General features: G+C 43.6%; 1 protein-coding gene across 4 annotated transcripts in view; it reads left to right on the forward strand.

The window, feature by feature from the left end:
- DNAH10 (dynein axonemal heavy chain 10) overlaps positions 1 to 15,099 on the forward strand; it is a 95,012-nt gene that overhangs the window by 73,112 nt on the left and 6,801 nt on the right. For all 4 annotated transcript variants that reach the window (XR_005589556.1, XM_039505084.1, XM_039505085.1 and 1 more), the window contains 11 exons: positions 615 to 762; positions 1,809 to 2,088; positions 2,998 to 3,227; positions 4,335 to 4,608; positions 5,561 to 5,665; positions 6,329 to 6,483; positions 7,456 to 7,610; positions 10,698 to 10,881; positions 11,829 to 12,029; positions 13,150 to 13,359; positions 13,735 to 13,830. Coding sequence is in view for 3 of the 4 variants with exons in the window: in XM_039505084.1 (XP_039361018.1) it covers positions 615 to 762; positions 1,809 to 2,088; positions 2,998 to 3,227; positions 4,335 to 4,608; positions 5,561 to 5,665; positions 6,329 to 6,483; positions 7,456 to 7,610; positions 10,698 to 10,881; positions 11,829 to 12,029; positions 13,150 to 13,359; positions 13,735 to 13,830 (2,038 nt within the window). In the remaining variant the exon portion in view is untranslated. The remainder of the gene's footprint in view (positions 1 to 614; positions 763 to 1,808; positions 2,089 to 2,997; positions 3,228 to 4,334; positions 4,609 to 5,560; positions 5,666 to 6,328; positions 6,484 to 7,455; positions 7,611 to 10,697; positions 10,882 to 11,828; positions 12,030 to 13,149; positions 13,360 to 13,734; positions 13,831 to 15,099) is intronic.

The raw sequence follows: 15,099 nt of genomic DNA on the forward strand, positions 1-15,099 counted from the left end.
AGTAGATCCACACTATGAGTGGGATGCAAAGACCAGTGGGAGTCCTTTCATTGACTTCAGTGGATTTGGGCCAGACCTTGTCTTATTTTGACCATTTTCCAGCTAGTGCAGGATTATTCACCACGGCACATTAATTAGTGCTTTAGCCAGGCTAGTTATAAATAACTCAATGATGTTTTAATTGTTTCCCTTGGGATTCTATTGTTCTGTCTACATGGCAAAAAGAGAGCCCGTGGCAGCAAGTCGCAGAGACCGTGTCTACAGACTCGGGCTCACGCTGTGGCACTAAAAATAGCTGAGCAGATGTTTGGGCTCGGGCTGGAGCTTGGGCTCTGAAACCCACTCCCCTCCCTGGGCTTCAGAGCCTGAGCCCAAACATCTGCATGGCTATTTTCAGCACTGTAGTGCAGTTCTGTAGACCCAGGCTCTGACTCGCTGCTGGGAGGTTGTTTTTGCCAGGCAGACATGCCTCATCTCACAAGCTAATACACTGTATGTTCTGGGGTGTTGTAACAGAATGCTCCATAGAATGGCAGTTTTACCCGTAAGTGAAGCACGCTGCTGTACCATAAAGAATAAAACACACAGCAATTTTTACTCTGTTTCCTCCCCAGGTGGGGCTCCCAAGGTTTGCCTCCAGATGAGCTCTCTGTGCAGAATGGCATTCTGACAACACGTGCTAGCCGATTCCCTTTGTGCATAGACCCCCAGCAGCAGGCATTAAATTGGATCAGAAGAAAAGAAGAAAAAAATAATCTGAGGGTGAAGCTAAATTTTCATTTTATTTTTATTGTTTTGAAAGATGCATAAATATCTGCCACTTGTCCAAGCCATCAGTTACTAGTGGAAATTGACAGTCGTGATGGTTGAACCTCAATAGGCTGGAAGTGCACTTCCATTAAGCATCTAAAAATAAAGTCAATTATCCAAATGGATAGTGACCCTGCCCTGCATCCAGCCTGTGGAGGATTGAAGCAGGATATTTGAAACACCAGAAGCCAAGCTCCCATGTCAGAGACCTCCAATTTTGGGAACAAAGAATGCTGGGCTCCAGTTTCCTTCTACCCTCAGCAGGGAAGCAACAGCTTACATCATGCTTCTGTCTCTTTTAGTGCTGTGTGAACTTGGGAGACCATAGGCAGATGCCACCAAGACCCCCCGTCTCCAGTGATAAAGCATGTTGTCAAAAATTCAGGAGTTCATCTGGAAGGGGTGTCTGTTTGGGGAGGTGAAATTCTGTTGTATCTAAGAACTATTTAGTCTTAATCTCCCCGGGACATGACTCTCCCATGATCCTCAATTCCCTTACTGTTCCAGTCCTCCAAGCTCATTCAAAACTACTGTTTTCCCCTCCTTGCTCCATTGCCTAGCCATCTGTACCCGTACCTAAGTTCTGGTGGAGTCCCAACAATGTGATGCTATTCCTGCGTGGCACCTGCAAACTTGCTTGAACTTTGGGCTTGCCTCATTACTCATGCTGCAAGGTGCATGACTTGCATCTCACATAGAGCCCCAGTGCTTGCAGGAACAGGATAGACAAAAGTTTAGGCCACATTGTGTTTAGGGGTGCAGTTGCAGCAGGAAAGAATTGTTTTCCAAGTAGACAGTTTTTCTCAGAGGATCAGAATCAAGAATGTGCTTTCTTTGGTCTCTCCCAATCTGGGTTATAGCATTTGTAGGATGAAAGGCAGAGATGCATAGACAAACAGCAAGCTTAATGAATACTGGCAATTATTATAAAATAGAAATATTCAGTGAATTCAATATTAACTGTTTCCAAACCTTTCCATTTTTCTGTTCTCTTTCAGATGGCTTCCTTTAATGACCCTGATTTCCTTAAACAACTAGAAATGGCCATAAAGTATGGGAGTCCTTTCTTGTTCCATGACGTAGACGAATACATAGATCCTGTGATTGACAATGTCTTAGAAAAGAATATAAAAGTTACCCAGGGGCGAATATTTATCGTGCTGGGTGATAAGGAGGTAGACTATGACAATAACTTCAAATTGTACTTGAACACAAAGCTATCTAACCCTAAATATTCCCCGTCGGTGTTTGGAAAAGCCATGGTTATCAACTATACAGGTGAGCAAATGCACATTGTTAGGGGCAGAGTATTAACTGCATAGTAGTGCAAATGTCGGGCATAAACTAGGCTTAGATGAGCGATTGCGCCAAAAAGCTGAGAGCCTTTCTTTTGTACCAGAAACCATAGCACATGAGTTCAATTGTAAAGTGCCAGCGTTTTTAGCCAGGGGATAGTGAGCCCAGCTACAGATTCATTAGCTTGAAATCAATGAATCCAGGCAGTTACTCTGCGTTTCGTCTGGATTAAGTGCTGGTTGTGTCCCTCCGCAAATCCAGGTATGGCCTGAATGAAAGGCAGATTCTGACACCCTTACTCATGTTGTCTGATACCTTTCTCCACGAGTCCCATTGACATCTCATGAGGCAAGCTGCTTCTCAGTAGCAGTAAGGGGGTCAAAATCTGGCCCTCAGTGAGTAAGAAAACAGAGAACAAGTGCTGTAAATAGTGGCTAGCCCTCTGATCACATCAGAAGAGGGGACATAAATGTCCTGGCTCTCTGGCAGTGGAATTTGCAGTACCTGTTAACTATGTATAATATTACAATGTATGTTATATTGTTTATACTCCCCCTTATATTCAGCCTCTAATAATACTGAGTCCTGCCTTGAGGCAGTGGACTGGACTAGAAGACCTCTTGAGGTTCCTTCCAGTCCTACAATTCTATGATTTAATGTTAAATTTTTCCACTTCCCGCTTAATCTAAAAGGAAACTAAACTACATGCTGCTTATTAGATGTGTCAGGTAAGACCCGATATAGAAGAACAACACTCAATGCTGTGAACTAAACCTGTCTTTTCGGCATAGAGTTATATAAGATCATATAGCCTGAAGGAACTATTTGACTATTTCTTGTGCTTTAAGAAAGATTGTGCTAAGGACACGGTTCTCCATTTTCCATCCATAGTTACACTAAAAGGCCTGGAGGATCAGCTGCTCAGTGTTATTGTGGGGTTTGAAAGAAGAGAGCTAGAAGAGCAGAGAGAACATCTCATCCAGGAAACCAGCGAGAACAAAAACTTGCTGAAAGATTTGGAAGACTCTCTCCTCCGGGAACTGGCCACTTCCACAGGAAACATGTTGGATAATGTGGACTTGGTGCACACTCTGGAGGAGACAAAAGCCAAAGCTACTGAGGTACCTATTAGAGCCTTATCTCACCGTTGTTCTACCTAAGAATCCCCGTTTTTCCTCTGGGATTTGTTTCATCCTCCTTTATTCCTTAAGTTAGGATGTAAGTTGAAAAGGAGCTGAGAGTTACATGGTGAGCAGGTGTCTATGAGAACTCCATACATGAACAGGTCTAGCACTTGTGCCCAAAGACAGAAATCTTAGTTCTTTAAGAATTTGCTTGCTCAGAGTTGCCCACCTGACCCAGGAATGTTTATCCATATTCAGAAGTACATTATCTTTAGGTATGAGGCCAGGCAGCATGGTATTTCCTGAGGAAATACCTTAATGTGCAGAAGTCTCAAAGTCAATCATGAGCTTATAAAACACCATCACTTTACAATGTTTTGCTTGATGTGATGGTGGTGAGTCAAAAGTTCTTCACCTGGAGCATGAATTCATGATCTAACATCATGACAAATTTCAGTGCCATGGGGAGGATTTTATTCCATCACCCAAATGGCAAGTCTACCTTCAGAGAAGACTTCCTTATAATAGGGACCTTTAGTTAAAAAAAAAGTGAGTATGTATGTATGTATCTATCTATCTATTGTAACATCTTATTCCAACTCCAAAATAATCTTTGCATGGTTTTATTAAAACTGAGGGTTAACTGAAATTTGTAAATCTTTTCCAGTATTTCTTACAAACATACAGTGCTCTGTAACACAGATATTCCAATTGTAAAACAGATATTCTGGAAGCTTAATAAACTGAACTAAAGCATTCTTGGAGAGGGAAAAGAATTTTTACTAATATGATTTTTTTTTCTTTAAAACAGGCTACTTGAATTTTTAACTATTTAATGTGGGATTGTTTCAAGGAAATGGTCTTGAGTCTGTGGCAGCAACTGGCTTTTGATGGCACACCTGCCAGTGGTCATAGGATTTTTTTATAAATGCTGATACTTGTTTACTGATTGATATATTTTTAAATCCTGGCAGAGTTGTTCATAACATTTCAAAACGCTGTTTCAATATTGTGTAGCTCAGCGTATCATTAACCATATAGTTCTGTGTAGTAGTTATATATAGATAAACTTATTGCCTGGGATCCACATTTCTTGCTTGCTAGGTATCAGAGAAACTCAAGCTGGCTGAGAAGACGGCAGTGGACATTGACAAGCTGCGAGATGGCTACCGACCTGCTGCTAAGAGGGGTGCCATTTTGTTCTTTGTTTTGTCTGAAATGGCCCTTGTCAACACCATGTATCAATACTCCTTGGCCTCCTTCTTAGATGTGTTTGGGTTTTCACTTCGGAAATCCATGCCCAACTCAATTCTTCCAAAGAGGCTAAAAAATATCATGGATACATTGACATTCAACATCTATAACTATGGCTGCACAGGTTAGTGTGATTAAGCAATGAGATGGCATTGTGTATGTTTGAATGACTGTAATGGGCATGCCTTCGGTCAGCTGGGCAAAGCAATGTAATTTTGTGCTGTCAAAGGTAGTTCAACAAATACTGAATTCACTATTCACTGCTAATGCTTCTGCCTTCTCTACCCCTTCTTCCCTCATGTTGAGGTTGCGCCGAGATGCAGAGAAGTGCTGTATTCCATCCCCTGACATTTAAGAAGTGCTTCTACTTTTAATAAGCGATCAGTTACAAATAGCAGTGGTTCCAAACCAGAAACATGGATCTCAACCTCTCGCAGCTTTGGAGGGGAGATTGTTTGGAATCTGAAGCTAGATCTGGATGTGAATGTTGTAGCAGGCTCAAATCTTTACAGTGGGCTGAACCAAAATTCACCACCTTGAACTTTGTGGGGTGATCAGAGCAGGGCCGCCCAGAGGGGGGGGCAAGAGGGGCAATTTGCCCCAGGCCCCGCATCTCGCAGGGGCCCCCACGAGTATTTTCTGGGGCCCCTGCGGTTCAGGTTGAGCTCCCGCAGGCATGACTGCGGCAGGTCCACCAGAGCCCGGGACGAGTGGACCTGCCGCAGGCATGACTGCGGAGGGGGCGCTCGTCCCGCGGGTCGGCTGGACCTCCCGCAGGCATGACTGCGGCAGGTCAAGCGGAGCCGCGGGACCACGGCACCCGCCGCAGTCACTCGTCCCGGGCTCCGGTCGACCTGCCTGCGGGAGCTCAACCGGAGCCAAATGCCGCCCCCCAGGTCTTCGGCGCGCTGGGGTCTAGAGCCGCCCCTGAGCGGGGGCCCCCCGCCGCCGAAGACCCCGGGCCCCCGGAATTCTCTGGGCGGCCCTGGATCAGAGTCAAGATCTGGATCTGAAATTCATCTGAGGCCCACATTTTTAAGAAGCAGACTGATGAGAATATTGTGTTCTCATTGCAGGCTTGTTTGAGAGACACAAGTTACTATTTTCCTTTAATATGACTATCAAGATAGAACAAGCTGATGGTAGAGTCCCACAAGAAGAACTGGACTTCTTTTTAAAAGGTAACTTAATACCTTCTAGTAGTTACATGCTCTTCTAGAATTAAAATTGAGATTTTGACTACATATATTTGACTATCAAAGTTAGCTGCTTAGTAAAATTTCCATAAACACCTAAGTCCCATTTACTTGGGACTTGGGCTCTTAAGTCATATAGATCCTAAAACTTAGCATACTGAGCCTGAGCCCCGAGGAATATTTTAAAATAGATGTTCAACAAAAATACCTGGCATCTGTTCAACTAAAGACAAAGTAGTAGTTTACTGACTTCTGTTAACAGGTTATAGCACTGTTGTAACTGAAACAGTGGATCCTCAGCTGATGTAAATTGGCATCGCTTAGTTTCAGTCAATAGGCCTAGGCTGGTTTACACCAGTAGAGGATGTGATCCCTTGCATTTGTTTCCAGCTTGTTTGATGGCAGAAACGCCAACAGTGAAATTCTGACTCCAGTGAAGTCAATGACAACGCTCCCATTGACTCCAGAAGGGTCAGGATTTTACACCAAGAGCCCATCTTCAGTTAAATGCATAAACAGTGGCAAAAATATAAACTCGGCATAAAAATACTTGCAAAGTAGTAACTGTTTCTCCAGCAGACTAATTAAAAGTAATTGTGCTATCTTTTATGATAGTGATATTTATTTAGTTTTCTGAATTGTGACTAGGCAATATTTCCCTGGAGAAGAGTACGCGAAAGAAGCCGTGTGCTTGGCTTTTGGATCAAGGCTGGGAGGACATAATTCGCCTATCTGAACTATTTCCTGAGGAGTTTGGGTCTCTTCCAAATGACGTGGAAAAAAATCCTGAAATATGGAAAGAAGTGAGTTTTTTAGTCTAGTTTGTATTCCCCCTCCCCCCCAATTAAATATTCAAGCATGAGTCAATCTGTTAAAAATGTTTGAGGTGTCACTGGCTTTTCCTTTTAATTCCTTGACTGGATGTTTCTTTAGAAGCTGTGGGGTAATTGCATGATCTACATAGAAACATGGAAATTGCAGTAGTCAGACCAGTCAGCCATTTAGTCTGCTGTTCTGTCTCCAACACTGACCAGTACTAGATACTTCCGGGGAAAGTTCAAGAAACTGATAATGAACAGATCTGGAATAACCCCTATGCCTGGGGAACTTTCTTCCTGACCTTGGGCAGTTTGTCACTGGCTTATGCCTTGAAGCATGAGGGTTTTAAAACATCTTATGTAATGTAACTGTGGATGTTCTTGTTTTCCAGTTAAATGTCTAACATGAGATCCTGGCCCCAGTGAAGTCAATGACAGTTTTGCCATTGACTTCAGCAGAGTCAGGATTTCAACTTTAATCATTTTTTAAATCCTATTTAATTGTTAGCTTTTACCGCCTTTGGGAGTGAGTTCCACAGAGTAGTTTATGTGTTGTATAAAAAAGTATTCCCTTTTATCAGCTTTAAATTTGCTGCCTTTCCATTTCACTGAATGTCCATTTGTTCTTGCATTATGCGGGAGAGTAAATAGGAACCGCCGATTCACCGTCTCCTAGACCATCTATTACTGTCTTGAGCTTGTGACTTCATTTATTTGTAGCTTATGACAATTACCATAAATTGAAAGTATGAAGATAGCATTGGACAGACATGTTTTATACTGAAAAAGTTGATTTTTGGCATTTATTTAATATTTTTTTCTAGTTTCTGATTTTTCTCTGTTTCCCCATGGCTGTTTCTCTTGTTGCAGTTCTGTTATCAGATTGACTTTCCTAATAAACTTGGTTGATTTGTCCAGCTCATCAACTCATGTTCTCTGCTGTATTTCCTTTCTCAGTGGTATGATCTGGATGCCCTGGAACAATCACCATTTCCCATGCAATACCAAAACAGTCTCACACATTTTCAGAAGCTGCTGCTTTTGCGGTGTTTCCGAGTAGACCGTGTATATCGCGCAGTGACTGACTACGTTACTCTGACAATGGATGAGAAGTAAGTTGCTGTCATACTTTTTTTTTTATCCAGAATCTTTACACATTTTAAAAGAAACAAAGAAAGTCAGAGACCCTGAATCAATTGCTAAGCATCTACTGCAAATTGATATTTCATGGACACAAACCTAAATGTGAATGCAAAATGAATTGTGTTAGCTTCTAACAAGCTTTTTTGCTATGAGATCTTTGAAAAGTAAACAAAAAGCAGGTGGTAATTAATTGAAAAATCAGTTTAAAGTGGGGGAAAACGTATACAGAAGGTCTTCTGTCCAGTATTTCCTTACTGAGGTACATACATGTAGGGCAGATTTGCTCACAGGAGAGCAAAGGAGTAACTGATGATACCCTGCTTTTATCCAGAGCCTTCCTGGGCTAATGCTAGTGCATAGCCATGTACATTTCTCCTTTCATTTAGCCTCTTACTGCATAGTTAAAGGGTCTGTAACAGACTGGATGGATTTTATTTTTCAAGAATTGCAAGTGTCCTATTTTAGCTGGCATTTATAACTTCGAGGACATAAGCATTTTTGGAGCTGCAGCTGTCTTACGGGCAGTGTGCTAACCCCCTAGCTACTCTACCGGAAGATGTTAGCACTTTGCTCATTTCACTTTATATGAAATTAACTGTCCTTCTCATTATGCAAATCTTTGCCATTCGCTCTTCCTCCTACCAACACACCATACCCCTAAACTGACAAGTATCATTATTTTGAACAGCTGTACTTCCCATATCTACAGTGCACAATGTACGTGACATCAGTAGATTTAACAAGAAAAGTGCCATTAAAAGTATACATAAAATGGGCTGAGATTAATTATAATTAGATCTGCTCGAAAAAAATTTGATGGAACAGTTGTCCGTCACAAAATGTAGCTCCTCTGACAGGAATGTGTCAATTTTCACAAAATTTGGAGAGGGGGGCGGCGTTGAAACAAATTGTTTTGAGTTTCTTGGTTTGTTTTGCGGATGTTGAAACATTTTGTTTTGATAAAGGTAAAAATATTTTGCTTCAAATTTATCATTTTGATTAATTTGATTTTTATAATTTTACTGTAAGATTATATATAATAGTTAATGTTGTTTATTATTATTTATATTATATTGTTTTGACGTTATCAAAATGAAACATTTCATTGGCCCCATATCAAAAATTTAAAAATATTTTATTCTGCAAGGAATTCAGACTTTTTGTTTTGTTTCAGAATGAAAACAGATTTTTGGCATGTTGGAATTTCTCACAGATTGGAAATTCCATTGTCTGACCAGCTCTGGTTGTAATGTTTACAAGACTCAGCTACAGTACACAGCACTGATGTTGTAGCACTTTGATCATTAAGGCTCATGCCACACTTTTCATTAGGGCCAGTGTTAGCCCTGTGTCTGAGCCAATTGCCAGCTTCAATGGTGATGTTCTTTCTCTGTAAATTCCCCCCTCCCCCGTGGTTTCAGTAGAACCAGGGGTGAGCTGGAGCCGGTTTGCACCCGTTGGCGGGAACCCGTTGTTAAATTTAGAAGGTTTTAGAACCGCTTGTTAACTAGCTTCCCTGCGAGGGAAGCTTTGATGGGCTCTGCCTGGGAAGCCTGTAATTCCTCCTCCCGGCCGCCTGGGGGCGCTGCGCTGTGCTGCGAGAGCCATGTGAGCTGCCTCCTGGCCCTGTTGCTGCTCCTGCTCTTTGGACCTCTGGCCCTGGGGCGCCTGCTGCTGCCCCGTGAGTCCCGGGCTGCGTCCTGCTGCTCGCAGCCCCCCCCTCCCCCCGTGTGAGTATCTGCGCCCCTCCCCCGCCCGCAGCCGCCCCCCTGCCCGCAGCTACCCACAGCCAGCCCCTGCCCACAGCCACCCTCTGCCCGCAGCCAGCCCCTGCCCCAGCCACCCACAGCCACTCCCTGCCCCCAGCCAGCTCCTGCCCCCAGCCACCCTCTGCCCACAGCCAGCCTCTGCCTGCAGCCCCTGCCACAGCCACCCCCTGCCTGCAGCCAGCCTCTGCCCGCAGCCGCCCGCAGCCAGCCTCTGCTCACAGCCGCCCGCAGCCACCCCCTGCCCACAGCCACCCGCAGCCCGCCCATCTGCATCACCTGCCCACAGCCAGCCCGTGGCACTCCCTGCCTCCAGCTAGCCCTGCCCCACGCCCCTATCTGCAGCCAGCCCCACATCCACTGGTGCCCTGCAGTTCCCAGGGCAGTAACCCTGCACACCTGCTTTAATGAGGGGGGGGGGCAGGGAGCAGCTGGGACCCACACATGTGCACACCCTAGAGTGACCAGACAGCAAGTGTGAAAATTCGGGCCAGGGGTGAGGGGGTAATAGGAGCCTATATAAGAAAAAGACCCAAAAATTGAGACTGTCCCTGATCACCACCCACAAATGTGAAACGGAGCTCATTTCTAGTTCAGCCCCCATCTTTTTAAAAAAGAACTTTAGGTAGGGTTAAACTACATCTGTATTTTCCTGGACATGTCAGGCTTTTCGGTTCTTAATCACCTCCTGGGAAAATATGGACGTATGGTAACCCTATTGGTACAAAAAATACATGCTGTCGCACATCCCTTAAATCAGAACTTTTTATAGGGAACCCATTGTTAAATCAGAACTTTTTATAGGGAACCCGTTGTTAAGATTTTGGCAGCTCATCACTGAGTAGAACACAGTAGTCCACATACCATCATGTCCTAAGATAGGTACTGTTTCTGTGTGCTGTTAAATAACTGTCAAATTCCACACCACAGGTGGCCATACTTCAGTAGTGTGTGATGTGAGCCCTAGCTATAGTGTTTCAGTTAAAGGGCTCAATCCCGCAACCTCACACGGCCTGCATATAGTCCCTTTGACTTCATTGAGACTGCATGTGAGGCAAACACTGCATGGGATGATGGGTTTGCAGGTTCAGGCCCTAAATTTGTACTGAACTTTGAGATCCTTTGAATTGAAGGGACTATAGAAAAGTCAGAGTATCACTAATTGCCATTTGCATAATTTGCCTAAACAGGAAACGGAGATGAATAGCCCTTTGTCCCAGTTCCAGATTAACTCTCCTAATAGATGGCATTTTAAATATTTTGTGTAAATTTATTGTACTTCTCCCCCAGATATGTTCAGCCTCCTGTGATCAGCTTTGAAGCTATCTTCGAGCAGAGCACCCCTAACTCGCCCATTGTTTTTATCCTAAGTCCTGGCTCTGACCCTGCCAGTGACCTCATGAAACTGGCTGATCGGACAGGCTTTGGAGGGAATCGCCTCAAGTTCCTCGCCATGGGACAAGGCCAAGAAAAGGTAACTTTGTTGTGACAAAGCAGTTCAGTGAGATGGAGTGTGTGCTGCCTTCGGTACATTATTTTGTGACTGCAGCAGATCTCATTTCTGACATTATGGGTCTGGCCCTGCGTCTGTTCCAACCCCCAGCTTTTGGGAAAGCCGTACCCTGTGTATTAGAAACAAAGCAATCTGGGTGGGGAATTGGCATCCAGATTACCGCCCTAGGAGCAATCACTGTCTGTAAAATGAGAGCAGATATTGGTCTGGTCAGTTCATTTGCTGTTTGAGTAAAGATAGGTTCTGAATTGCTTCCTCACCTGTAGCAAAAAAACAGTTGTGGTTGAAAAGATCCAGCTGTGCAGGCTGTCAGATTTTAGTCAATGTCCCTGCCTCTCCATCTCTTGATATGAATGTGGGGAAAGTCATCACTGCATATTGGTATTTGCAAGCAAAAAGACCCTGATCTGTGCTCTCTTTGTACCTTCAGTTGTTTCCCTGCTCTGTCATGGCTGGGGGATTTTCACAAACACTCAGCATTTGGCTACTCTGCTATAATTTGAAATCAGTGGCACAGCTCCCATTGGCATGAGAGCTGAGTTAGAGCAGTACTAAGCTCTTTTGAAAACCCCACTCTAATGACCCAAGCTTACTTCATTACCCATTTCAAGTGTTTGAAAGCTTTGTGCTGTTTTTATTTTTAAAGCAGTTAATGAAATAGAAGAGCATCTCTCCCAGCACAAGGTATTCCTGGGAGGCTCTGAGAATTGGGACAATGGCTTAATTGGACATTTTTGTTTCCCCCTGAGTGTGCCAAGAGAATTCTGCAAAAGAAAGAAAGAAAATGCTCTGACTGTTTTCTTGCTGTGAGGAAGCAGGTGGCTGCACTAAACCATTCAGAATCCCTGCACTGTCAGGGTCAAAGCAAGCTGTACTCATAGGCAGCTGTTTCTATCTCATTGACACAGGTTGCACTACAGTTGCTGGAGAATGCAGTGGCTCGCGGACAGTGGTTAATGTTGCAGAATTGCCATCTTTTGGTGAAATGGCTGATTGATTTGGAGAAAGCATTGGAGAGAATTACTAAACCTCATCCAGACTTCCGCCTGTGGCTGACTACTGACCCTACTCAGGGCTTTCCCATTGGAATACTTCAGAAGTCTTTAAAGGTACAGTACAGGGGTGAAACACCAGCAGAAGGCATGACACACCACTCTTACTCATGACACACCACTCTTACTCAGGGAAAACTGATTGACCTTGGTGGGAGTTTGGCCTGAATACAGCATGCAGGATTGGGCCCTAAATGCTGTCTTTTTTCTTGGTAAGCAAGATCCTATTTTCATCCTCTGGTTTTCCAACTGATGTGAAATAAATTTAATAGACATGTTCATCTGATGCTACCCTTAGGCACATATTTCATAATCAATCCCTGTCAGTAAAAGTGAACTTGTAAATGCTCTTTAGCCCCAAACACCACTGTGATGAGTGGGTTAGAAATATCCAGATACAGAGAAATAGCTCCTGTCAGTTCGCTAATGCTGAAAATGTAGAACTGAGGTCTGTGTCTAGCTGGACAACAGTGTCAATAGGGCAGATGTTCTGATGGGACAATTGTTTCCAGCTGCTACATAAGGCAGACACATTTATCACAAGCAAGATGAGCTGATTATTTATAAATGGCAAGCCAGAGATGCTGTGCTAATTTCCTTCTGTGGTGACTATGTCTGTGGTTGTAAATTATTGCTGAGACAATTATCATTTTATCTGACAGATGTTAGCACAGCAGAGTGACACTTAGGCAACTGTTATTGATTCCAATATGTATTTTAGTGTATCAATGACATCTTTAAAACATTCACCACCGGCAGTGCTTAATCCCAGATCTGCAAAAAATAGCTGTGTGTCTATCTTCATTTTAACACTGCAAATACCCAGTCTGTGAGCACAGCCGTGACTGTTGTAAGCACAAATTAGGGCTTTTGTCATATTTGAAACTCAAGCTAAGAAGCTGTCTGTGCCTTAGTTTCACCATCTGCAAAATAGGGTTAATAATCCTTACCTTTCTCAGAAGAATGATGTAAGGCAACATTAATTAAAATGTGTAATATAAAATATTTGAATTTGATTTCAAAATACAATTAAATATACTTAATAAAGTATCACTATTGTTATATAACTGCTCTTTATATTTTTAGCATGATGTGAAGAGCAAACATGTAACATTTGTAACTTTATTTAATAGTTTGCCAACTAATTGACAGGTGTTTTTTTTTGTTTTTTTGCTAGGTTGTAACAGAACCACCGAATGGGCTGAAACTGAATATGAGAGCCACCTACTTCAAAATTCCCCATGAAGCCCTTGATCAATGCCCTCATGGCGCATTTAAATCACTGGTCTATGTCTTAGCATTTTTCCATGCGGTGGTTCAGGAGAGAAGGAAGTTTGGGAAGATTGGCTGGAATGTACCATATGATTTTAATGAATCTGATTTCCAGGTAAGAAGCTAAAGCTAATGGCCCTTGGGTTTGCACAGGTTACCTTTGCAAATACGCTGTCTGGCCATTCTCCTTTTCACAGGAAGTTAGCGTGGTCCTCCTTTCCCTGTCATCACAGACACTGTAGACCCTTGAGTGTGTAAGGTTATATTTAGCCAGTATCAGGATTGCTGAGAATAAGAAGCCAGATTCCTGATCCAGCCTCTTTACACATTTCCCCCTGCTGGCTGTTGTGAGATTTATTTTTCATTTTCTTTTGAGGAAGACGTGATAATTAATGTACGAATTAGAATTGTGTGAAAACTAAATAAGTCTGTATCCTTGGCTGACTAATTTGTGACTTCTCATCCAACATATTGTAATAACTGTTATTAGGTGTGCATGGAAATCCTGAATACGTACTTGACCAAAGCCTACCAGCAAAATGATGACAAAATTCCCTGGGGCAGTCTCAAGTATCTCATTGGAGAGGTAAATCTGATTGTATAGCTCTGATGGTAAAATGATATCACGTAAATAAGGACAGCACTTGCAAAAAGATCTCTCTTATCTTCAAGCAAAGTGGGCTACGGTTCTCCCCTGGCTCTTTCAAGAAATCACTGTATGGCCCTGAGTAAGTCACTTAACCTCTTTGCCTCACTGAAATAGGGACATAACATTTACCTATACCACGGAGGAGCTGGGAGTCTTAATTAATTCTTGATTAGAAAGCCCTTGGGCTCCTTTGGTGAAAAGCACTATACAGAATAGCTGCAAAGAATTATCATTACAATAGGCCAGTGCTGGAGTGTGAACTATACAAAGGGATATTTACAAAGCTCCTGTAGTGTTGCAGCATTTCAGAGCTCTCTCTACACACTATGCATAGTTCAGTAACGCTACTGAGAAAATTGAATTTTTTCATCTTTGGCCTTGGCTACACTTGAGAGTTACAGCGCAATAAAGCCACCAAAAGCCCTGTAACTCACTCCCCGTCCACACTGGCAAGGCATATACAGCGCTGTATCTCCATGGCTACAGCGCTGCTTGTACTCCACCTCCTCGAGAGGAATAGAGTATAGCGCTGCTGCTGCTGTTGCACTGGGGTGCCAGTGTAAACAGGGAATAACCTTAGTACACCGTGACTGACCTCCAGAAGCTTCCCATAATCCTTTTAAGTGAAGGTTCCACTCTTTGTTTTGTTGTGATGCCTCTCTTTGTTTTGTTGTGAACTCCGGGCTCCGGGAGCTGCTTATCAAAAAAACAAACACAGCTCCTGGTTGCTGTGAATGAGCAGAGGCAAGGGGGCTCCCGTTGGAACGCCCACAGCTAGTGTTTGCTTGAGGAGAGAAGCAGCACAGGGGAAGGGTCCGTTTAGATGGGCTGCTTATCTGGTCTGTGAGAAACAAACAAACAGCTGCTGTTTGCTTTCAGTGAGTGAGAGAGGGGTGCGGGAGGGGGTCAGAACTTGCAAGGCAGGGAGCTGATACAGTGTCGGCTCCAAAAATCCACTCTCTCTCTCCCCCATGCTCCCTGTCACACTCCTCCCCCGTCCCCCCTTTTGAAAAGCACTTTGCAGTTACTTGAACGCTGGGATGGCTGCCCATAATGCACCACTCCCAATGCCGCTGCAAATGTGGCCACGACAGTGCGCTGGTAGCTGTCAGTGTGGACAGACTGCAGCGCTTTCCCTACTCAGCTGTACGAAGACAGGTTTAACGCCCAGTGCTGTACAGCTGCAAGTGTAGCCATACCCTTAGT

This window comes from Mauremys reevesii, linkage group 18 (genome assembly GCF_016161935.1).
Source record: "Mauremys reevesii isolate NIE-2019 linkage group 18, ASM1616193v1, whole genome shotgun sequence".
Taxonomy (NCBI): Eukaryota; Metazoa; Chordata; order Testudines; family Geoemydidae; genus Mauremys; species Mauremys reevesii.